This window comes from Aquarana catesbeiana, linkage group LG12 (genome assembly GCF_042186555.1).
Source record: "Aquarana catesbeiana isolate 2022-GZ linkage group LG12, ASM4218655v1, whole genome shotgun sequence".
Taxonomy (NCBI): Eukaryota; Metazoa; Chordata; class Amphibia; order Anura; family Ranidae; genus Aquarana; species Aquarana catesbeiana.
Window position 1 is genome coordinate 138,567,601 of NC_133335.1, and position 26,136 is coordinate 138,593,736.

Sequence of the window (26,136 nt, forward strand, 5' to 3'; positions counted from 1 at the left end):
TTCTACGACTTGCAAAAAAAACGTAGTTGACCTGTATTGGGGCATAAGTGTTCACAATTGTGTAAATAGCATTGTTGATTTCGCAAACTAGGATGACATATCTTCCTTGTGGGTCAGCAGAGGTGGTCGGCTTAAAAGCTACTGTGTCTTTAATAGCGGTGAGTACTCCTTTTGTTTTGTTTGGAGAGTTGGCGAAATATATGTGGACATTTTTTGTGCTTCATGTTGGGAGCTTTATAGTGGCAGAAATGCGTCTCCTGAAGGCACAGGATGTCGCATTGAAGTTTGAGGGTTTCTGACAAAAGAGAGAAGCGCTTTCCTGGATGGTTCAGGCTTTTTACATCGAGAGATGAAATTTTGAGAGGCATTTTGAGATCACTCATCGAGTTTCGACGGACTTTTGACGGACTTCCGACGGACTTTTGAGCGAATGGACTTGCCTACACACAATCACACCAAAGTCCGACCGCCTAGTACGCGGTCACGTACACCAGGTCCGACGAGACTATAAAAAGGCAGTGTAATAGCTTGTGCGTCACCCGTTGGGCCCCTTCTGCTAATCTCGTGTTTATCTCGTGTTAGTAGAAGTTTGGTGAGAGACGTTTCGCGCTTGTGAAACTCGTATTTTTCAGATCCTTTAACTGTTGTTCAGTTTGTGTTTGTGAGGTTTGTATCTGCTTTTAAGTGCGTGTAGTCAGTTCGCATTGATTTATTCAGTGTGTTATTGTCCGCTCGTTGCTGATTTTCAGCTCGCTCTTCACAGGCCTTGCTGTTCTTCAGTGCGTTCTGTTAAGTTCGTTCTGACCAGCCGACCATTTTGAAGCCATGTTGCGTGTATGTACTCATCGTAGAGCTTGTGCAATGTATGTACTTGGTGCTGTAGTTCATTCTTCAGCCCAAGCCCAGTCCATGAACAGGGTGGGGAGGAGTTCATGGATGAAGAATTGGTTGCTCCAGCATGACCAATTCTCTCACATGCCTTTGCTACGTGAAATCCGTGAGAATAACCCTGAGGATTTCAGGAATTTTCTCCAGATGATGGACCCAGTTTTTGACCATTTGTTGGCTTTGCTGACCCCTTACATCAGCAGGCAGGATACCTGCATGAGGCAAGCCATCACTCCGGAGCAGAGGCTAGTCGTCATGTTGCCGTACTTGGCGACAGGGAGAAACCTGCAGGACCTTAAGTTCTCGACAGGCATCTCCCCCCAGGCTCTGGGGATCATTATCCCAGAGACCTGTTCTGCAATCATCCAGGTCCTGCAGAAGGACTATATTAAGGTAAGAATTGTATCCTTTCATATCACATTTCATTGTATTTAATGTTTGCTAATGTATTGTATTTATTTCATCATTCCCTAATTACCATGATTGTAATATGCTGTGAATGTCCCCTTTGTCCTCATGCATGCTGTAATTTTTTAATGCTCTTTTTTGTCCTGCATGCATATTTGCGTTCACTAACCTCCCCAGCATGCAATGCTGGGCCCATATCCACCTAGTCTAGTCACTTATCAATGTATTTTGTCAGCTCCATTGTAGTGCTTTACCCTAAAATGTCTCCAAATGGTCTGTGTGTCCTTAAATAACTTTAGAATCCCCCCCAAAATGTCTCCAAATGGTTTGTGTGTCCTTAAATTGCTTTAGAATCCCCCCAAAATGTCTCCAAATGGTCTGCGTGTCCTTAAATTGCTTTAGAATCCCCCCAAAATGTCTCCAAATGGTCTGTGTGTCCTTAAATTGCTTTACAATCCCCTCCCCCCTAAAATGTCTCCAAATGGTCTGTGTGTCCTTAAATTGCTTTAGAATCCCCTCCCCCCTACCCTAAAATGTCTCCAAATGGTCTGTGTTTCTTTAAATTGCTTTACAATCCCCCCCCCTAAAATGTCTCCAAATGGTCTGTGTATCTTTAAATTGTTTTACAATCCCCTCCCCCCTAAAATGTCTCCAAATGGTCTGTGTGTCTTTAAATTGCTTTACAATCCCCTCCCCCCCAAAATGTCTCCAAATGGTCTGTGTGCTCTTAAATTGCTTTACAATACCCCCTAAAATGTCTCCAAATGGTCTGTGTGTCCTTAAATTGCTTTACAATCACCCCCCTTAAAATGTCTCCAAATGGTCTGTGTGTCCTTAAATTGCTTTACAATCCCCTCCCCCCTAAAATGTCTCCAAATGTCTGTGTGTCCTTAAATTGCTTTACAATCCCCCCCCCCCCCCCCTAAAATTTCTCTAAATGGTCTGTGTGTCCTTAAATTGCTTTACAATCCCCCCCTAAAATGTCTCCAAATGGTCTGTGTGTCCTTAAATTGCTTTACAATCCCCCCCCCTAAAATTTCTCCAAATGGTCTGTGTGTCCCTAAATTGCTTTACAATCCCCCCCTTAAAATTTCTCAATGGCCATCAGAGGGGGTGAGGAATCTGATAAGTGGGCCTTATATTTTAGTCTTTAAATAATACTTACAATTAATGTTATACTGATGCTGGGCAATAATGTTTTTTGTGTAATGTGCTTGCAATGTTATGTGCAAAAGTACTTTTTTTTTTTCTTGTTTGACTCCCCAGTTTCCTTCAACGCCACAGGAATGGCAGACTGTGGCATCCCATTTTGCCACCCGTTGGGACTTTCCCAACTGTGGAGGGGCTATAAATGGGAAACACGTCCACATTGTGCCACCACCCCATTCGGGGTCATACTATTTTAATTGTAAGGGGTTTCATAGTATTGTCTTAATGGCGGTGGTGTCAGCATGATATGAAGCACCTGATGAGGCCTGATGAGGCCATTCCCCCAAAGGACCCTCACCCCGGAGAGGAGGGTTTTTAACTACCGGCTGGCCAGAGCAAGAAGAGTTGTGGAGAATGCCTTCAGAATCATGGCCAGCCGGTTCCGCCTGTTTCAGACAGCTATCCACATGGCGGACTACAAACTAAATCATCTTGTCCTAGCGTGCTGCATCCTGCACAATTATTTACACAAACATTCTAGAAATTATCTTGCATCACTTGGGCCTGAGGCCGGACTTACAGAGAATCCTCTGATGGGCCTGGATACTGGCCGTACTGGCTTGGCCCCCCAAAGCGCTCGCCAAGTTCGTGATAAATATGTTGATTTTTTTACGGGTAGGGGGGCCATTGCAATTCCAGACAATCTATAATTTGTTTTAATAAAAAATAATGATCAGATAAAATCTAGAAATGTATTTATTGCTTGCCTTTCTTTTTGGCTGTCTCCTAGGTTATCCTAGTGCACTTGTAGTGCCAAGTGTATTTTCCTTTATTAAATAAGCCCCATTGTCACTGTAAACACCAAATAACTTACAAAACTGGTATTGAGCATTGAAGAAGAAGCCACACATCTTGTTGATTAACAGAATTTGTAATCTGTGCACATTCACATGTGCGTTTTAAAAAAAAAAAATTATTTAAAATATATATATAATTGTTTTTCCAACAATATAATTTTTTGGTTTTTAAAAATTATTTTTTATTTATTTATTTATTTATTTTTAAAAAACAGGCCTCTATTTTTTTGTATATTTTTTTATAACAAACAGGCCTCTCTTTTATTTTTTTTACAATTTTTTTTACAAACAGGTCTCTATTTTTTTATATTTTTTTAAAATTTTTTTTAACAAACAGGCATAAAATTATTCAAAGTCAAAGCCCAGAATGGGGTCAGCAAAAAAGGAAATGAAGAACATGATCAATGTTTTTTTGTGAAAAAGGGATTAGATTCTCCCCAAAACATCGATCATGTTCTTCATTTCCTGCTGCATACTGTCCAGCCGATTGCGCATTAGGTCCAGGCTCGTGCGCATGGCATCAATATCCCCATTCCAGGCCATGATCTGTCCAATTAATCTTTGTGCACTGTCCGTGCTAAATGGTTCCCCTTCCACATCACCTAAAATTGATCAAAAAAAGATGGATTTAGAATCATGCAGGCATACATAGGTTGCCATAAGCTGGGGTGTCAGACACTCACCTGATGGGGTTCACATGTCGTCCACTTCCTCCACCTCTTCTTCCTCCACATCCTCGGGGGGGGCGCTGGTACTTGGACATGCTTCCACCGCTTCTTCCCCTTCCACAACCAGATCACCTAAAATTGATAAAGAAAAAATGTAATTAGAAATATGCATGCATACATAGATTACCATAAGCTGGGGTGTCAGACACTCACCTGGTGGGGTGCCCATGTCACCCACTTCTTTCACCTCTCCTTCCTCCGTGGGGCTTGGGCTAATTTCCCAATCCGGCAGACGAGGTCGGGGGTCCCTGGGATCAGGTTGTCTGAGTCTTTTCTCCCATATGAGAATGAAACAAAAGGTATACTTAGCACAGAGATATTTGAGTCCAGGAATAGGAATATGAAACATTGTGTTGAAGTGGTGTACAATTGTCTGTTTGGGCAGAGCTCCAAGTTGAAGACATGATTAAAACTCTCTTTGAAACAAGCTGGAATACTTACCATTTTTCGCCACGTCTTACAGATAGAGACCCCCCAACAAGTATCCACTGGAGCACCTGTGTGGGTTACCAAAAAAATGTATTCTGGTGTCCCACACTAGTGCTCCTGAGTCCAGATGTGTAAACAGCTGTTGAGTGTCCTCTCCTTACATTCCACTGAATGACATCTAGACAACAATGTCCTAAACTTTTCTTAATAAGACAAATTACCAAGACCAAAATGTTGTTTAAACCCTGTATAAAATAAATATATCATATATATCAATGGATGTTTCCTACGAACGATGTTTCCTATGAACGTTTAACGATTTAAAATTGTACAGTAAAGAAAAGCACATGGAACAGCACGCAAGATAATAATTAGAATAGGAACACACGACAAGTACTTACTTTTTTTCAGCACTTTCTGGATTCGTCTGTACTGATCCAGCTCCCTGAGTTTTAAGTTGGACCATCGTTTCCTCAGTTGATCTTTAGAGCGCCGTACCCCAAAATGATGATGCAGGGTCTTCACCACTTTCGACATTATTTTTGCCTTTCTTAAATTAGGCTTGGCGTACGGTCCATGCTTCCCATCGTAATCTTATTTAAGCAAAATAGCTACCATCTCCACCATCTCTTCAAAGGCCATATTGGAGGCCTTAAATCTCTTCTTCCCTGTTCGGGACATTCCAGGCTCCTGGCTTTCCTAGTTAGTTGAAGAATTAGTACACACCTGCTGTTAGATAAGAATATAAATTATTGATGCGCTCTAATTAAATTGTCAATCTGTGCGCAGCTCCCCTCAGATAAATTAAATAAATTATATGAATTCGATGGATACAGCCATCAAAGAATAAAAATGTATAAAAATGCATAGAATTGCATGTAATAAACCACACTAAAACCAAAAAATGTGGTGTATAATTGTGCATGTGCAACTGTCAGCACTCATAAGCTACATTTTGTTGAACAATGCATAGTGAAGAATTGAAAAAATAGGTACAATATTCCTCTGACACAAATAATAATATTAACCCAGCAGTCCATTAATCGTTTTCCATTTGAAATGTAGGGATTAATTTATGTAGTGATTTGCAAACCGATTTTTAGCTTTCATTCATCAGTGCCTCCAAAGTTTCTTTTCCCAGATTTATAGATAGTAACTTGCACTTTGTTTCACTTTGTGTCAGTCTCAGCAAACAGATGAATCATGCAAAATAAAACAATAGTATCATTGCGCAATGATCAAAAGAAAACAGAGAGGAATAGCCAAAGCGATACACTCACATAGACCCAATATGTGTTAGGCATAAAGGATGCAATCAGCCGCTATGAACGAGACTCCTCAAAAGCCGCTGCTGCCGTACTGATGACTCGTAATAGCAGTGCTCATCACTAGCTCCTCCCACGCGTTACATCACAGACCACGTGAGTTTCTCAAGGATATCCCTAAGACGCCATAGTCTCCATATTTATGTCTAATGGCATCCTGGTTATCATAGTGACCGCGGTTTCTCATCAGATCATCATACTGCTTCCTTTAAGCTAAACAAATGTGAAATTACATATACATCAGTCTCCACATAATTTCAATAACATAAAATAGTTAAAATTATTTGATTGAAACCTAAATCAAATTTTATGTTTTTAAAAACAAGGTATATATAGAACATTGCTATATTTCATACGAACTCCCTCTGGTGGTATTTACCAACATTACACATACCTGTTTATGCAATACCAGAGCGTTCATCAATTATAACTAAAATGTGCTTTAGCAGATCCAGTTACAAATATTAAAATAGACCTAAAAAAATTAAAAAATAAGAATAAAAAATTAAGAACAAAAATTAAACAAATAAATCCAAATTATGAGAACCTAAATGAATTATAGTTCCATAAATGGGCCAAGATCCGGATAAATTTAAATCCATTTTAAGCTTATAAATAAGTAGTTACTACAGAATTCCCAAACTAAAAGACTACGAATTGGTAAGACTTAATTAAAATTAGAAGATATATTGAAAATGTAGCAATTAAAATTATAAATACCAGAGTATGTATACAAAAATTGGACAGGCAGAATCAAAGAAACACCCCAAAAACGAACTAATAATCTGATATAAAACAATTAATATCAAAATCAATGTTTAAACCGCTGGGCGAGAGAGTACCCATCTCGCAAATCCATCTGGATTCATTTTTGCTTAATTCTCTTATTTTGTTCGAGCCCCTACAAGGCGGTTTATATCTCTTGATGGCCCAGAATTTTAGACATGTGGGGTCTCTATTATGGTGTGTTGCAAAATGTCTAGAGACACTATGTTTGGGGAAAGCATTCTTGATATTTTGTATATGCTCTATACATGAGCCTTTTTGTTCTACCTATGTATTGTAGTGAACATGAACATTGCAGAATGTACACTACACCTTCGGTTCTGCAAGAGATAAAGTCCTTGATTTCATATTCTTTATTCGTGCTAGTTGATCTAAAATTAGAGCATTTTTGTCCATTAAAATGAGTGTTTTGACAAGCATAGCATCTTTTACACGGATGAAAGCCTTTTCCCTGAAAGAATGACAGTTCTGTTGCCCTTTTCGGGACATTTTTTGCCACTATATCTCTTAATCTGTGCACTAGCCTATATGTAAAAGGGGGTCTATCAGGTAGGACACTATGAAGAGTTTTGTCAGCTTTTAACAGGGGCCAATATTTTTTAAAAATATTCTCCACCTGTTTATGTTGGACACTATAGTTCATTATCAAGAGTGCCAACATTAAGAGATATAGTGGCAAAAAATGTCCCGGAACCCCCTAAAAGGGCAACAGAACTATCATTCTTTCAGGGAAAAGGCTTTTATCCGTGTAAAAGATGCTATGCTTGTCAAAACACTAATTTTACCTTACATTTCAAATGGAAAACGATTAATGGACTGCTGGATTAATATTATTATTTGTGTCAGAGGAATATTGTACCTATTTTTTTCAATTCTTTACTATGCACTATGCACTTGTTCAACAAAATGTTAGCTTATGAGTGCTGACAGTTGCACACGCACAATTATACACCAAATTTTTTGGTTTTAGTGTGGTTTATCGCATCAACAATTTATATTCTTATCTAACATTAGGGTGCCTGAACACTTATGATTGATTGTGACTCGGTTAAATTGATGATAGGCAACTCCTATCCTCATATTGATTAGTGGTTCCAAATTAATAATATCTACTGCAGTAGGGAACAGACACAAAAGATACGCTCAGCATCTTTCCAAATTACTGTTCTGCTTTATTATGACGCAATTGAAGGTTTTTATGCACATGATTACGTAGGTATCACATTAATATTACAATTGTAGGTTTATGGTAACAAGGGGCGTTACATAGGCAGGCTTATTCTAATCAGGACTCGAAAGAATGTAAACATTTACTGAAAACATTATTAGTGCCGTGTGCACAGTGAGGGCAGAGTGCAATACATACAAAATACAATACAATTATATACAGAACTTACAAATTTCCATTACAGTCTCCCCTCTTTTGATCAATATTTTGATCACTAACCATACCTGCTATCACCTTTAACCTGTAACCTCCACATGCTTAGGTGGAGGTAGTCCTGGCCAAAGAGGCAAAAAAAACTCCATTGTGGAGAAAATAATAGCTGAGCAACTTTTTCATTACAAAATGACTTTTCATTGTGAAGAACAAATGATTGATAAGACATATTTACAGAGTACTGGCTGTACACTCCTGTGGCCAAAATGGCCTTCTAGCTGAATTGTGGACATGCTGACTTATCAGCATATGTAAACACAGACAATTCTACATAAAATGGAAGACGTACAAAAGACAAATATGACTTCAACATGGCTAAACTATTTTTCAAATATATATATCCCTTACAATTAAAGTAATTGAATCAAAAAGTACCCTAGACTGTGATCACAAGAGGGAAACAAATCAAACACAGAGATTTCTTTAATTTAGTCATTTTTGCAGTGTCTGGTGTGGATCCAGGTGACTTTTCCTTCAAGTTTTGCAAAAACTGTACATGAAATAGATTCTGTATTGAGTCTCCAAACATTTCCTTATATATAAATGTCTCTTAACAATCCAAAAGTCACCTGGCTTTAGTTTTAGATCCTGCCAAACTTTTAGGATCTGGAATTAGGGAGAAAACACATAAATGAGTTTGTAAAAAACCTTAAAAGATCATCAGCATTCTCCGTGAGATCCGAATGGAGGACTTCAGCTGCTGAGACAAAATATAAGCAAGTGAGTAACACACTCCCAAACAAAATCTCATAGGGAGAGAGTCCAACATCCCCTTAGGGGCTTGATAAAATTTAAGAAAACATTCAGGCAAAAGTTTTCTAGTTGCTTACTTTACTTTGTCCGCTACATTGTAGACAGTAAGGGGTGTAAAAATAAAACCTCAAAACTTCTAGTAAGGACTCTCCTATAAAAAATGATTTCTTTTGTTACTCTCTGTACTTTCTGCACTCTATATTTACAAACTACTTCTGATAACACTTTTTACTGTGGCCTTTGCAGTAGCATTTGCCACTGGACATCCAAAAAACATGTCCATACAGACAAAATGCATACTCGTAAGATCCTGACTTGGGCATCTGGATATATCTTTTTTGTAATCTCTGGAAGGGATGTTGAGCTTTTGGTAACACCTTTGGTAACAGGTAAAACAAGAAGTGGTATGTTATAAAAACAACTGTGGTGAACCCTGGCTCTATCCCATGCTCATTTACTAAGGCAGCCATAACTGCTTGTGACTGATGACACGGTCCATGTGTCAAGCTGGAGGGAAAAGAGTGGCTGACAGACATAAATGATCACCTTTTCCAAAGTCCTGTTTCATAAGAAGTTGCCCCCTGTGGACCACTTGTTCTTCTCGTTCTGGGGTCCTTAAAGTTGAATTATTAATCCCAGCTAGGGATGAGCCGAACACCCCCCGGTTCGGTTCGCACCAGAACCCGCGAACGGACCGAAAGTTCGCACGAACGTTAGAACCCCATTGACGTCTATGGGACTCGAACGTTCGAAATCAAAAGTGCTCATTTTAAAGGCTAATTTGCATGGTATTGTCCTAAAAAGGGTTTGGGGACCCGGGTCCTACCCCAGGGGACATGTATCAATGCAAAAAAAACTTTTAAAAACGGCCGTTTTTTCGGGAGCAGTGATTTTAATGATGCTTAAAGTAAAAAAAAAAAAAGTGAAATATTCCTTTAAATATCGTACCTGGGGGGTGTCTATAGTATGCCTGTAAAGTGACGCATGTTTCCCATGTTTAGAACAGTCCCTGCACCAAATGTCATTTTTAAAGGAAAAAATCTCATTTAAAACTGCTTGCGGGTTTAATGTCATGTCGGGTCATGGCAATATGGATGAAAATCAGTGAGACAAACGGCATGGGTACCCCCCAGTCCATTACCAGGCCCTTTGGGTCTTGTATGGATATTAAGGGGAACCCCGCACCCAAATTAAAATAAGGAAAGGTGTGGGGCCACCAGGCCCTATATACTCTGAACAGCAGTATACAGGCGGTGCAAACAAGACAGGGACTGTAGGTTTGTTGTTAAGTAGAATCTGTTTGTAATTTTGAACATTTTTAACGTGTTTAGCTCCAGCCAAAAAATCTTTTCTAAGCTTTTTGGAAAACATAGGGAAGGGTTATCACCCCTGTGACATTTGTTTTGCTGTCTTTCCTCCTCTTCAGAAGATTTCACCTCACTTTTTTGTCCCAATGAAAAATGTTTTTTGAAAATTTGGGTTTTTTTGTGGAACAAGGATTGGAAAGCATCAGTGGAAAGGAGAAATTGTTTTCCCATATTAACTCTTACAGGAGAGAATTTCCCTTCCTAGGGGTAGATTTCATCTCACTTCCTGTTGTCTCCTTCCGTTTGCAAGTAGGAGTCGTTTGTAAGTTAGATGTTTGAAAGTAGGGTCCTGCCCTATATACTCAGCAGAAATTTGGGCCTTAGGTGTTGCTGTGGCCACAACACTGTAAGCCCTCACAGGGCCCTGCTGTGAAATATTAGATCAAGAATTGTAATTACATGCCCCTGTTGAACAGGAGCTGAAAAATTAGGCCTTAGGCACTGGTGCTGGTGCCACAACACTGCAACCCCTCACAGACACTCTAGTTGGAACGCAGGAACGAGCCCTGCTGCAAATTATTGCTTCAAAAATTGTAATTACACGCCCCTGTTAGACAGGGGCAGAAAAATTGGGCCTTAGGCACTGGTGCTGGTGCCACAACACTGCAACCCCTCACAGACACTCTAGTTGGAACGCAGGAACGAGCCCTGCTGCAAAGTATTGCATCAAAAATTGTAATTACACGCCCCTGTTAGACAGGGGCAGAAAAATTGGGCCTTAGGCACTGGTGCTGGTGCCACAACACTGCAACCCCTCACAGACACTCTAGTTGGAAGTAGCTTTATATACTGTAACCAGACAAGCCTGCCTGTCAGTAGGAAGATAACAGGAACGGATCTAGCTGAACACTGTGAGCAGGACGCACTGTACTAAATGTAAATAGTCTAGCTGCCTGACCGTGGTACTAATAGGATCAAATAGAACACCTGTAATTTTCTTCAGGTAGCTTTATATACTGTAACCAGACAAGCCTGCCTGTCAGTAGGAAGATAACAGGAACGGATCTAGCTGTACACTGTGAGCAGGACGCACTGTACTAAATGTAAATAGTCTAGCTGCCTGACCGTGGTACTAATAGGATCAAATAGAACACCTGTAATTTTCTTCAGGTAGCTTTATATACTGTAACCAGACAAGCCTGCCTGTCAGTAGGAAGATAACAGGAACGGATCTAGCTGAACACTGTGAGCAGGACGCACTGTACTAAATGTAAATAGTCTAGCTGCCTGACCGTGGTACTAATAGGATCAAATAGAACACCTGTAATTTTCTTCAGGTAGCTTTATATACTGTAACCAGACAAGCCTGCCTGTCAGTAGGAATTTACAAGGGACGGATCTAGCTGAACACTGTGAGCAGGACGCACTGCACTAAATGTAAATAGTCTAGAAGATAACAGGAACGGATCTAGCTGAACACTGTGAGCAGGACGCACTGCACTAAATGTAAATAGTCTAGAAGATAACAGGAACGGATCTAGCTGAACACTGTGAGCAGGACGCACTGCACTAAATGTAAATAGTCTAGAAGATAACAGGAACGGATCTAGCTGAACACTGTGAGCAGGACGCACTGCACTAAATGTAAATAGTCTAGAAGATAACAGGAACGGATCTAGCTGAACACTGTGAGCAGGACGCACTGCACTAAATGTAAATAGCAGGAACGGATCTAGCTGAACACTGTGAGCAGGACGCACTGCACTAAATGTAAATAGCAGGAACGGATCTAGCTGAACACTGTGAGCAGGACGCACTGCACTAAATGTAAATAGCAGGAACGGATCTAGCTGAACACTGTGAGCAGGACGCACTGCACTAAATGTAAATTGCAGGAACGGATCTAGCTGAACACTGTGAGCAGGACGCACTGCACTAAATGTAAATAGTCTAGAAGATAACAGGAACGGATCTAGCTGAACACTGTGAGCAGGACGCACTGCACTAAATGTAAATAGCAGGAACGGATCTAGCTGAACACTGTGAGCAGGACGCACTGCATTAAATGTAAATAGTCTAGATAGAAGATAACAGGAACGGATCTAGCTAAACTGAATACAGTGTATATATATATATGCAACACCTGGGATGCATATATATACACAATACACTGTAAGTGCAGCTAACTGACTGACTGTTCTGCCTAATCTATCTAACTCAAATCAAATGACACTGTCTCTCTCTCTCTCTATCTCTCAGCACACCGGAACACACACTACACAGGGCCGCCGTGCAGGCGGCCTTATATAGTGTGGGGTGTGTACTAAATCCCCTGAGCCATAATTGGCCAAAGCCACCCTGGCTTTGGCCAATTACAGCTCTCTCTACTGACGGCGCTGTGATTGGCCAAGCATGCGGGTCATAGTGCATGCTTGGCCAATCATCAGCCAGCAATGCACTGCGATGCCGCAGTGAATTATGGGCCGTGACGCGCCACACGAATTTAGCGCGAACGGCCCATAACGTTCGCAATTCGGCGAACGATCGAACAGCCGATGTTCGAGTCGAACATGGGTTCGACTCGAACACGAAGCTCATCCCTAATCCCAGCTATACTGGGCCAGAACTAGGGTGGAATCTGTGAGTTGCACAGACCCATCAAGTGTCCGGGGCTGTAAATGCAGCATCCTTAGAGTCACCTGGTCTGCTTCCATGTGTGAAAGTTAATATGGCTACCTCAGCAAGAAGCTGGAAGGCTGAAAACAGCCAATCAAATTAATTTGGCATGCTTTATTGGTTTACCTGCCGAAGTAAAAACAAACTTCTGGCCCTTCAAATGGAACCAAAAGCTCTCTATATCTCGACTATCTATATAAATATACACTCTTTTTATAGCTCACAGGCTTTGCTAAAACATGGAGCTCTGCTTCTTGAGCTGGGGAAAAAGGATCCAATGACTTTGAATACAGAGTATCCTTCTGGGTGATAAACTGCATACTCAAATCTACAAAAAATGTAATATCTGGGTCTTCAGGGAGTGTGTCCTGCACTGGACTCACAGCAGCTGATTCCTATGTCATCAATTTAACACATGCGTCTTTTCCTTTCTTTTGAATAAATGTACGCATTTTTCATTGTTAGATTTGTACATAAACAAACTCATATTTTAAACCTTTCATTAGACAAACATTTAGTTAGCTGTAAATTTGCTGCACAGAATGTCGGACCATTGACCAAAACAATATCTAACTTTGTCTAATAGCACCTTTGCATAAAAGCTACAGCTCTGATATATCGGGGTGAACCCTTCATTACTGGGTCCAGCTTGCATAAATATATTACAATGTCTTGTTTTCTATCACACTATTTGTGTAAGAACTCCAGTTTCATGTTTCAAAAGACAACTTTTTCCTGGCAATATTATAATAAATGATAACAATACCCTGCGGTCATGCAGAGATGTCCATAAATCCAAAACTATTCTTCTGCTTATACCACTGTACTTTACAAGAAAAAGGGGCACATCATTTCACAATCCACACATTCTGCTTTGGATTTCAAAAATAAAAATAAATAAAAACAAAAGGACCAGTAATCTGTATGATGGACCAGAAAGCATCAAAAACTATAAAACAACTGGCTGCAGGTGGCATCTATCCTAACAGGGTGTGTGGACTTGATGTGATGGGTCTGTTATATTTAAATTTTATTTATTATTACTCTCACATCATGGACCGCACATCAAGTTTTCATCAAAAACCTTACAATATCATTTTTGTAGAAAAACTTTTCATGTATCCCATCCATCTTGGCTTTGTTAAATATTATGGCAGCTTTATTCAAAATAACAACCTCATCTTAATCTTTTTTTCTCTCAATAAGGGCTTATTGTATAAATGTAAAATTACAAAATTGTTATCTTAATCTAAACTAATCCCATTTTTACAAATTTCCCCAATAACCTGGATTTCATTTCCAACCAAAGGTTGTCTAAACCAGTTTCATTATATCTATATAATTGTTAAACTCATATTAGAAATTAATACTCATTATTACTTAATTTTACTTAATTTCCCTTTTTTAAATGCACTGTTTCCACTATCAAAGGATATTCAATTTGTGTAATACACGGTTAAATGTAACCTTCATTTTACCATGTTTGGAAAACAGATTCAAAATAATTGTGATCACATTGTTTACCATTAGATTCGTTAACCCAGCACATTTTGTTATAAATGTTTTGTCTAAAAAACAGAAATTGGCAATGGTGTCCTTCCAGCTTATCACTAACCTCTCATCCCAGCCACATTTCTTTCATGAGAGCACAAAGGAGGGGGTCACATCTGCGTACATGACACACACAAGCAATAGAACTAAAGGTCCCAGCATTCGCACACACACCAATATCTCTCTAAAATCGCTTACATTTTTCCCATTTGTACACAACACATGCATATCATTCTCTCACTTTCTTTTAACTCTTTAATATTTCCCTGCCTAAATTCTGCTTTCCTTATTTTGTTTAAATAACTTTTATATCTAGCTTCTATGATTCTATGATCAGATGGGGAGCCACAGTGCTCATCCCATCTTCCCTCTCTGACAACATATAAAGTATTCTGTTTTACCTCTCATTTCTCTGTTTCTGACTTTTACTAGTTGTAGTGCCTGACCCCAAATTCATCCCACAACTTAACATGAAAATGTCCCTTTCTGTCTAGTTCTAATGTCACCCTTGATCCATCCTGCTCACATTGATAGCTGTTTCTCTAGCTGTTTACTCTGCATGATTCTTAGTCCCTGTGGACCTTGGTAACCCAGTTACCCATTGTGGATCCCTGTCCACTCTAACCATTAATCTAGGGGCTCAGTATAGGTGGAACCACATCTTCGGTTCATATATAGCGCTTCTCTTGCGCTGGGCATTTTTGAGGGTCTCTTACCCTTCATTCCCTTACTTAATTCAATGCCCATAATGACTGGCCAGTCTTCTCTCTTCTCTACTTGTGCCTATACCCTCTTGCCTCTAAACTACTTTATCTAGCAGATGTACTACATATACCTGTGAACAGTACTATTCTTCCCTTTCTTATTTATAACACTCCGATGGACAATAGACAGGGACAACATAACATATAACCACCAATCAATACAGTTCGATTAAGGGGAGTAAAATAGGTACCCTTTGTCCCGAAAATGCCTTACCGATCAAGGAAGTCTGATAACTCAAATGTAAGCAAAAGGCTTACCTCAGCCGGCTGATTATCAGAAATTCCCGGATCGTCTCAAGCTCCTCGTTTCGGATACTCAGGGTCACCTGGAATCCCCTCCTGGCTGGCTCGCCATGCATGACTCGGTTAAATTGATGATAGGCAACTCCTATCCTCATATTGATTAGTGGTTCCAAATTAATAATATCTACTGCAGTAGGGAACAGACACAAAAGATACGCTCAGCATCTTTCCAAATTACTGTTCTGCTTTATTATGACGCAATTGAAGGTTTTTATGCACATGATTACGTAGGTATCACATTAATATTACAGTTGTAGGTTTATGGTAACAAGGGGCGTTACATAGGCAGGCTTATTCTAATCAGGACTCGAAAGAATGTAAACATTTACTGAAAACATTATTAGTGCCGTGTGCACAGTGAGGGCAGAGTGCAATACATACAAAATACAATACAATTATATACAGAACTTACAAATTTCCATTACAATTGCAGCTTAATTTTTTAATTTTCAATCACTATTTTATTATATCATATATTTCATTACAGCGCTTGAGTTTTTCACAGTACACACCTGCTGTGTCTCCGCCATTGTTGCTCCTACTGCGCACCATAGAGAGAAGGGGGCGGAGAATATTCGTTAAAAAAGAACGCCGGGGCAGGCGACGCAGGCGGAGTTTCACGCATGCGCAGTGTGTATAAAGCTAACACGCATGTGCCGTATGTTCGGTGCGCGGTGGAAAGCGGAACTGAAGTTGGGAGCGTCAGAGACGAAGGTAAATTTTATTAACCTTGTTGCGGCCTATACTGCTTAAAGATTGAGGCCTATGTTGGGATAAGATTATGAGAGTTTAGCCTTTAACATTAGTGTTTATTGTCTTTTACAGAAAAAATGAATACTAAATTTAAGGACCCTGAATTTCTCACACAATTTATTCAGAAGTACAGGGAGATGAGGAATCTGTGGGAGGTCAAACACCCTCAATATTACATTAAACAAGTAAGGAAGTCAACGCTGGAGAGACTTCTGGCATTTGTGCAGACTTTCATCCCAGAAGCAACCATGGAGATTTTGGAAAAGAAAATTGGGATCTTGAGGAATATGTACAGGAGGGAGCATAACAAGATCCAGATTTCCTTGAGATCAGGAGCATCAGCAGATGATGTTTATAGACCCAGGCTGTGGTACTTCAAAAAACTACGTTTTCTTGACGACCAGACTGAAGCCAGGGAATCTCTTTCCACCCTTCCCTCCACCCCAGCAGAGGCTGATGAGGACCAACCTGGGACTTCCATCCTGGAAGAACCAGATGTGACCATCTGGAGTCAGGTAAATTATTTTTAGACATATTTAGTGTCCTAATATTAATGATGTTACATATAAAAAAGTATCATTCTGACACCAGCATTTTTTCAACAATTTTTGGCCACTACTGTCAACTGATATGTAGACATCATTTTTTGGATAAAATACACATTGAATTTGCAAGTCATGAGCTGACAATTAGCTCAAATCCCTTGAGGGGGAGCACAAAAGTCACCTAAGGATATTGTGAGCACTCAAGTCACCACTAGATTGTCTGCCATATATCTGAACATTGCCGCACTCATACCTCACATGAACTGTTAGTTATTCACTTATATGTGAACCCAATTTCCACCACTGTAACGGACTCATACATGCCTTTGAAGTGGGACTTTACTTTGGTATTTTGGCATATTTCATGTATCAGGGTATTATGCTTGAAATTCTGACATGATATTCCTGGCAGTGGCTTATTTTATTCTATTTTCACTGTGTTATAATTAATCTTCACTGTGCTATTTTGTTAGTTGGTTGCACTACTACTAGGCACTTATTATTTGTTACACTATTTAATTATGTTTTATTTGTTGGCTATGTAGCTGTTGGGACCTACATGCCACTCATTCACCTTGTTTATATATACACATATAACATATACCAATAGGTCGTGCTCTGTGGCTTTGTTGTTATATACACTTCACATATACTTCAATACATGAGATACTGATACCTATCCCAGGTTGGGTTTTTTATGTATTGTGCATCGTTGGGGCTCACAAGCCCTCTTAACCTTTCCTCACATACGTTTATTTGGTTTTAGATATCAGGTAGCGCCACACACCCCCTCTCTCTGGTTTTTTCACTATTTAGTGCTCCCTTAGGGGAGCCCTATTAGGGGAGGCAGCAAACCTATCCTTCTACCCCTATCCTAAGCGCGGTTGCTTATCCATTAACGTGTATATCTCGTGAGCACCTTAGGGTGTGACTCTGACTGCTGCTATGGATATCTTTGGGTATATGGGCAATAGAAATATTGACCTAGGAGGCATTTTTAGCCAAGATTCTATCACCAACACACAAGATATGCATGGCCTAATGAAAAAATTAAGGCATACTATGGAGAAACAACTTAGGGTCTGGTGGGATGTAGCCACCATGGAAATGTATATCACTGCAAAAATGACACCTAGGAGACTAAGGTGGGACATTGATCCTAATGATAGCATCAATGACCCAATCCTTATGGATGAATGGTATTCCTTCTTTAACGGTTGTGAAAATGAATTATTGAACAAAATTATTAAAAGAATTCAAACTAAAGGGAATTGAAGCTACCATAGCTGAGATTAAGAGCCAGCTGTTACCGTTTGCAAGCCAAAAAGAATATAAGGATAAGGAAAAAGAACCCCAGGAGATAATTAAGAAGTATGATACTGATATACAGGCAAAAAAACAGAAAAAATACAAAAGAGATTTGTCGGACTACAACAATATGAAGGTCTATAAATGGCAAACAGTCATCTCAGACTCAGGTGATGAACCTGAGGATGATCTACTAATAGATTGTAGCAGATACCTCTATGGAAATGGAGGGACCGATTAATAACACACCCCAACAGATGGCCAGAACTAATGCTAGGTCACCACATAGACAACAAACTAGATTACCATATAGACACCTGGAGAGATCGGAAACCAGGAAAGTCAATTATCAGGAACCACCTGAATATGGGACCCCCCAAATGCCAAGATATAATGTACCTACACACAACAGGTTTTCACCTTTAAGGGGGAATGGATATGCCCAATACAGGAGAGACTATAGAGAACATAGGGACCCACAATACAGGAGGGACCCGAGGGAATTTAGGGATTTTCCCAGGGGAACCCCCACGAGACAGACCACCAGGAAGATGGAAGGCCTGAGTAGCCTACAGGAACCCCAGATGGAGAGGAACGAATGGGAACAGAGTAGGTCCCCTAGGAAGACAACAGAGGGCAATGGAAGACCAACAGCAGAACCCATACCAGGAAGATATGGAACAGGGACGCCCCAGGGAACACTGGGACAGCAACTATGGAAGAGAGATGACACACATGCAGAGATTCGGAGAAAGAGGAAATTGACTAGAGGAAACAGAGGAGGGAAGAAGAAAATGAAGAAGAGAATACTAGGAAAAGGAATATTTAATCTTAGCAATGCCCAATTCACCGATGATGAAATGAAGATCCTAGATCTGGGTCTCAAGTTTGTCCATGAAAAATCTTTAGACAAATTTGAAACTTACATTGACTTACAAAAATTCATGAGAAAGCTCAACATAAAGAAGCATTTCGCAATGAATGAAGATATTAGAATAAGAGAAGAACCACTTTACGTTCAAACTACATTAAAAAACAAATCTACCTTCAACCCTAAAACACCAGGCAATCAATGTCTGGGTTCTTTTAAAAAAGTGGTCGAGGACGATTTGAGAAAATTAGAAAAACAGAGTAACAACAGAGCTAAGAATATCTGGAAAACCATCAAAGCTCTGGGCAAAAGAAATTAAATTGTAATACGCCCAGCAGACAAGGGGGGAGGACTGGTGATCTTACATAAGAGTGATTATGAGGAGGAAATGAATAACTTACTCAAGGTAGAACACACCTACAAAAAACTTAGAGGGAACCCAAAACTTATATATGAGAAGAAGCTGAAGGCCTTCGTAAAGAAAGGAAAAGATAGAGGTATACTTAGTGATAAAGAAGCTGAATACTTGGTGTCTAACTCTACTAAAACTCCGGTGATTTATTATACGCTGAAAATCCACAAGAGGTTAATCAAGCCCCCTGGAAGACCCATCATCAGTGGGATTAATTCAGTGTTTTCCAGATTAGGTGAATATCTTGATACATTTTTTAAACCACTGGTCTGCATGGGTAAATCCTACCTATGAGATAGTGCTCAGCTCTTAGAGGAATTGCAAGAAATAAGTGGGGCTCAGAATTGTCTACTAGCCACCATTGATGTGGACTCCTTATACACAAGTATAGTACAAAAAGATGGGATACTAGGCGTAGAAAAAGCTCTCCATGAACATACCTTTATGAAACAAGAACAGATTAATTACATACTTGAAGTTTTACAGCTTGCCATGGGATGTAATTATTTCTGGTATGATCACAAATACTATGTCCAGACAAAAGGAGTGGCTATGGGCGCATGGTATGCCCCAAGTGTAGCTAATCTCCTCATGAACATGTAGGAAGAGGAGTACGTCTATGCAAAGAAAATCCCTCAACTGAAACTGTACCGTAGGTACATTGATGATCTCATTATATTAGGGGAAGGTACATCTGAACGTTTGAACAATTCCTGCATGATCTAAATACCACCAGGTATGGCCTTACATTTACTGGCAAATGGGATAACCACATGATTGAGTACCTTGATCTTGAAATTTTGAAGAGGGGCGATGGCCTACATACTAAAACTTTTTTCAAGGCAACTGATAGAAATGGGTATATCCCAATAACCAGTTGCCACCACCCTCAATGGATAGGGAATATCCCTAAAGGTCAGCTTATAAGACTACGCAGAAATTGTGTTATTATTGAGGACTTCTTGAAACAAGCGGATATCCTAATTGAACGATTCCAGGAAAAAGGATATAAGCTAGACCAACTGGTTAAACTGAAAACCAACATAGCAAGCATGGACCGGAATAAAACTAGTCTATCAATGGGTCCGTGCTTCAGACTATTAAAACACTGCTGCCCCCCTATGTAAGTAGGGAACACCTCAGTGATACCCCAAGGAGGTTAAAGTCACAATATAGGGGATGGCGCTGTGTAAAAAACAGAGAGTGTAAGTGTGAGTATTTTAAAGTGACAAGTGCTTTAGTGCGTGATACAATCCTACATAAATAGAAGATAAAAAATAAAAAATATATAAAATATATGAAATAGAAAATGTGAATTGACCAAAAATTAATAAATATTATAAGGTGATAAATCCTTATTTGAATTGCAGACAATTATAATCCCATACAATAAGCAAACTCAATCCTTATATTATCTAAATTATAGAGCATATGTTAGCAAAATCCACTAAAAAATGCAAAGTGACAAGTGTCAAATCTAGAAAAAGTTTGGTTGTCAAACCACGGTGCAATACACACAGTGCAATTATGTGCAAAAAAAAAAAAAAAAAATTAAGACCAATCTATTATATAAAAAATTGTGTATCAAAAAAATATATATACATAGTCCCATATGCTATTTGATATAAAAGTTCATAATGGCGATGCAATATGCAGTGCAAAAAATCGTATAGCGTATTTCCCCAGAGATTCTTCTTTATCAATGGAGAGCCATGCAATAACTTTTAGCAATTTCCCCCAATCTGATTGCACTCACCGGGGCTCCCTGCCCCTGCAGGGGTATGAGCGTGTGATGTTAATCCTCAGCCTTTAATCGCTCCAATCCCACCGGTGCCAGTATCCTTCCACTTAGCCCAATCCAGGTGAACCACTCGTTGAGGAGGGGAGGGAGACTCACTGCCCCTTGCTGTAACACAAATCCCAGCCGGACATCCACTTTCATGTATTAGATAAAAATAAAAAATCTTTTATAGCGTAACTTTGTTTATAATTAATGTTTTATTTGTGTAATACAGTCCAACACCACGACTGAATCCACTCAAACAAAATAGAAAGACTTTAAAAATTGTGTTAAATAAAAGGAGAGGGAGCTCGCAGGCTCACTATCTCTCCACACAGTCCGGGGACGCAGCGCTACTGAAAGCCAACGCTTGCGTTCCACCGGTCTGGTTCCCGGAACCATGATACACGGAAGTGACGTTGTGCGTGCCAAGATAGTCCCGCATTACACGTTTCGTCATTCAGACGTCATCGGAGGCGCTGCCATCTTGGCACTCCCAACATCTTATATTCAAGGTGTAGTCATCGCTGCGGCCAATCACCTCCTGGATGTTTCAATCACAATCCAGCGGCATAAATTAGCATCTTTGTTGCTAGGTAGAATAGGTGAACGGGGGACGACATTGCAAAAGCATGTCAAATCCCCATAGGGGCCCTCTAGTGGTGTAAAAAAGCCTTTTAATGCAGCAGCAACGATGACAAACTCCTTACAATCCAGCCATCATGCAGCAAAAATTAATATCATACAATTCATTTCAATTAAAGTGACTGTAAAAACCACTCCATATACACAGTGTATATTTTAGTAATCCCAAGAGAGATGGAATAAATATATGTGCAAATTAAATAAAATTGGAAGTTAGGAAATAGAGAAAAAAAAAAAAAAATTTGTTTTTTAATTGGAAAATAAAATAAAAATAAATAAAAAATATAAAATATATAAATAAAACTTTTTATTTTAATAGATACAAATATTGAAAAATAAAATAAAAATAGAAATAAAATTATCATAAAATAAATGGTTTCTAGTGTATAAGTGGGCAGTTACGATTAAATAGGAAGAGCGTATATAAATAAAGTGACCTTAGGTTAAAGGGAGTGTATGAATAGAGTGACAATGGGTCACTAGTATGTAGATGAAATATTAGAATATACGAACTAAAAGTAAATTGATATAGGACATAATTGTAGTATCTAAAAATCCTATATAGTGTATTGAGGACATTACTGAGGGATAATAAAATTCTATTTGTTATATAAAAGCCAGAAGGACGTAATTTTAATATCTAAAAATCCTATATAGTGTATTAAGGACATTATATGTATTAGTATTCCGCGCTCAGGACAGGCTCATAACCGAACTGCAGCCCCCCAAAAAAAGAAAGCACCTAGGTGCAATCCAAATGCTGTGAACTCTGAGAAAATAGGGGATTGGCGCTGTTCACTGGTAAAATAATAAACTATTAACAAACTCTCACCACAAGGGAAAAAATGCACTACAAATCTGAGTGAATAAATTAAAAACGGTGAAACACAATATACTTCAGTATGTATGGATAAATATCCACACTAAAACTACCAATACGTGTGCAAACTGCTCAAAATAAAAGAATATATAAAAAATGAAAATATCTCCAAACAATAAATAAAGTGGATAATCGATCAAGTGTGCAAAAATAACCCAAAGTCCAAGGATAATAATTAATAAAACGTGTAAGTGAATTGTGCCCTGAAAACACTCCAAAGTGGTGTTCTACCAATTATGTGAAGCTGGATAGTGATCAAATGGCAGTGAAAACAGATAAAAGAATAAATATACATTTAGTGTGCATTAAAAATGTTGTGATCAAGAATTAATAAATGAAAATAATAAATGAAAAATTTTTTGAAAAAAATTAATTAAATTCTAGCACAATAGTCTATAATTTCAAAAAAAGTGTCCGTGCATACAACAATTCCAAAAGTGCCGAAAAAATGCTGTATATATTAAAAAATGTCCAGTGTGTATAAAAAGTTCTTGTGCAAAAATCTAGTATATCTTCAAATGGTTCCGGGTATGTCCGTTCGGATAAATATGTACCGTCCTGTGTGGAGCCCCCTCTAGTGTCCCCACTCACCGGAATGCCCAACCCCTGCAGGGGTAATAGGCATGTAGATGTAAGTCCGATGATCCAAGCGGTCGGTGTCCCCTTCACCACCTTCTCTCCACTTGTGTCACCAGAGTGCTCTCAAATGGCATCCACCAGGACAAAATACCATATACAGGGAGAAGAGAAGAGCCTCATAGTGTGAATCCAAAGATAACTTTATTTAGCTTAAGCTTACATTAAAACTGAAAATAAAAAATGAAAACTAAAATCTGACAACTCTCTGCCGGCTGGCTCCACGCCAGAAGCCGCAGACAGTGCAATGATAGTGGCGTGCGTTCCACGGCCGTCTACAGAAACCGGAAGTCAATAACATAAACAGAAGGTAAAAGGACGTATGCGTACCAAGTGGCCACGCCTTACGCGTTTCGTCATCAAGACGTCATCTGAGGCGCGGCCATCTTGGTACACCATACGTCTATAAATACTACACGGAGGCGCCGCGGAAGCCAATCGGGAAGCAGTATGTGACGAGCACATACGCCCAGCATAAAAAATGGGTGAACCGCTGTGGTGAGAAGTGGAAAGGCATAACCATCATAGCAGTCTGACACCCCCTGGTGGAAGTTTATAATTATAGAATCCAGGTTAAATGAAAAGAGCGCCTCCGTGTGTAACAGTAACAAACTACAAGCATTTCAACAAGCATATCTGTACTTCCAAAAAAATTTACAATGAAAAAAATTATTAAAACATTGTTGAAAAAAACATGAAGAATAAATTAAAAATGATAAAAAGGGGGGGAATATCAATATGAACAATAAAATGTCATATGCAAAAAATCTTTCATGAAGAAGATTATAATATTGTAACTGACCTTTATACAAAAAATATAAAAATACATTTTTTTTGTGTTATATTATATGAAAAATATAAAAATAAAAATAAAAATGGATAAAAAGTTTTTTTGGTAAAAGTAGCCAGCAGCAATTGTAGTAATTCTGGTGTTAAACTTAATCCAAGATATGTTAAATACATGCATCCAGGCTCCAGATACTAAGGACGATGCCCCTAGATTGAGGTGTAGGAGCACGGAAACAACAACAGCACCAACCATACCAAAAAATGGTATGTATAAACAGGGACGAGCTAGTTTAGCATAAAACAGTCAATAAAATACAACACAAAATGAGAATCAAGTGAAATTAAAATTGAGCCCTAGAAAACTGGATGGAACTGGAAGGAGGAAATACGTGTGCCCTAGGCCCACTGGCTTAATCCTGTGTCATACTGTTAAACTATAAATACGAGGGTACAAAATCCCAAAACGGGAGAAATATTCTACTATGCAACACTAACAGGAAGGGAAGGATGTCAATGTAAATTTAAATAAAATCCCTATGTAAATATAAGTGCTAAAAATTGGATAAAAAACAGTTTAGATCGATGTCCATGTTAAGTCCTCTAGGGACCAAACTGTCCAGACGGTATATCCATCTAGTTTCGTTTTGGGATATCAGTACTTTCTTACTCCCCCCCTCCAGTTATCTTTGATCGTATCTATACCGTAGAACACCAAACACGATGGATCTCTATGATGAAATTCGTCAAAGTGTCTGGAAAGATTATGCTTGGGAAACCCCTTTCTTATATTAGTAATGTGCTCCCTAATACGCACACCTAGGGGTCTAGTGGTTCTACCCACATATTGCATTCGACATGGACACTCAATGACGTAAGTCACATGGGTAGTGTTGCAGGTGATCAGTTCTCTTCTTTGGTTGCTTTTTACTGACCCGACATGCCAGACATTTCTGGCATCTGTAAAAACCTTTCAGGCCTGAGAACAATTTGATGTTTTTTGGGGGGTCAATGACGTTATGCACCAGATGATTTTTTGAGGGTAGGTGCCCTTCTATAAATGAAACGTGTTTTTCTTGTGAGGATGTTCCCCAGAGTTCTATCAGATTTTAATATGGGCCAGTATTTCCTCACTATGTGTTCTATATTCCTATATTGAGTATTAAAACCTGTGATAAAGGCTACATCCCCTGGAGAGTCCCTCTGAGTGTTATTTCTTTTGGTAGTTAAAAGAGTATCCCGGTCAAGAATTCATTATTTCGTTTTTTAATTTCAGCAGGGATTCGGTATGGTAACCCTTGTCAGTGAACTTCTTAATCAACATATCAGACTGTTCACAGTAATCTTCAACATTCCGACAATTCCTCCTTATTCTCAAAAGCTGTCTTTCCACTTAGGGTGGTGACAGCTGGAGATAGGTATGTACCCATTACGATCGTTGGTTTTAAAATATGTTTTCGTAAACAGTTCATCACCTTCCTTGAAGATCTGAAGATCCAGATAATCTATTATGTTAAAATCCGATTTTCCAGTGAACGAGATGCCATATATATTCTGGTTAAGTTCATCAAGAAATGTTTGGAATGTATCAGGGTTACCTTCCCATAAAATGATGACATCATCGATGTATCGACGGTAAAACTTAATTTCTGGTCTCATAGTCCCATATATGTAGCGTTCTTCCATCATGTCCATAAATAAATTTGCCACGCTGGGGGCGTACTTAGCCCCCATGGCCACACCTTTCTTCTGAACATAGAACTCTTTCTTATACCAGAAATAGTTGCTCTCCATAGTCAACTACAATCCTTCTAGGATAAATTTAATCTGTTCATGTCTTAGTTTGGATCGTTCATATAGAGCCTTTTTTACCCCTTTTAATCCGTCCTTCTGGGAGATGCTCGTATACAAGGAGTTGACGTCTATGGTTGCTAATAGCCATTGACCACTTCCTGAAACAGTTCTCAGTTCGTTAATCAACTGGGTACTATCCCTAAGATAAGACTTCCCTTCCACCACTAGGGGATTCAAAAATTGATCGATGTATTCCCCTAGTCTGGAAAATAGGGAATCCACTCCACTTATAATAGGCCTCCCCAGTGGTTTGTTCAATCTTTTAAGTATTTTAGGCAGATGATATATGACCAGGGTTTTT

At 39.1% G+C, this 26,136-nt stretch overlaps 1 protein-coding gene across 1 annotated transcript in view; it reads left to right on the top strand.

The window, feature by feature from the left end:
- The window catches only part of LOC141114070 (uncharacterized), an 87,934-nt gene that overhangs the window by 21,648 nt on the left and 40,150 nt on the right, over nt 1-26,136 (top strand). The window contains exons 4-5 of the mRNA XM_073607533.1: nt 15,853-16,079; nt 16,191-16,633. Coding sequence (XP_073463634.1) covers nt 15,989-16,079; nt 16,191-16,633 — 534 coding nt within the window. The 5' untranslated portion in view covers nt 15,853-15,988. The remainder of the gene's footprint in view (nt 1-15,852; nt 16,080-16,190; nt 16,634-26,136) is intronic.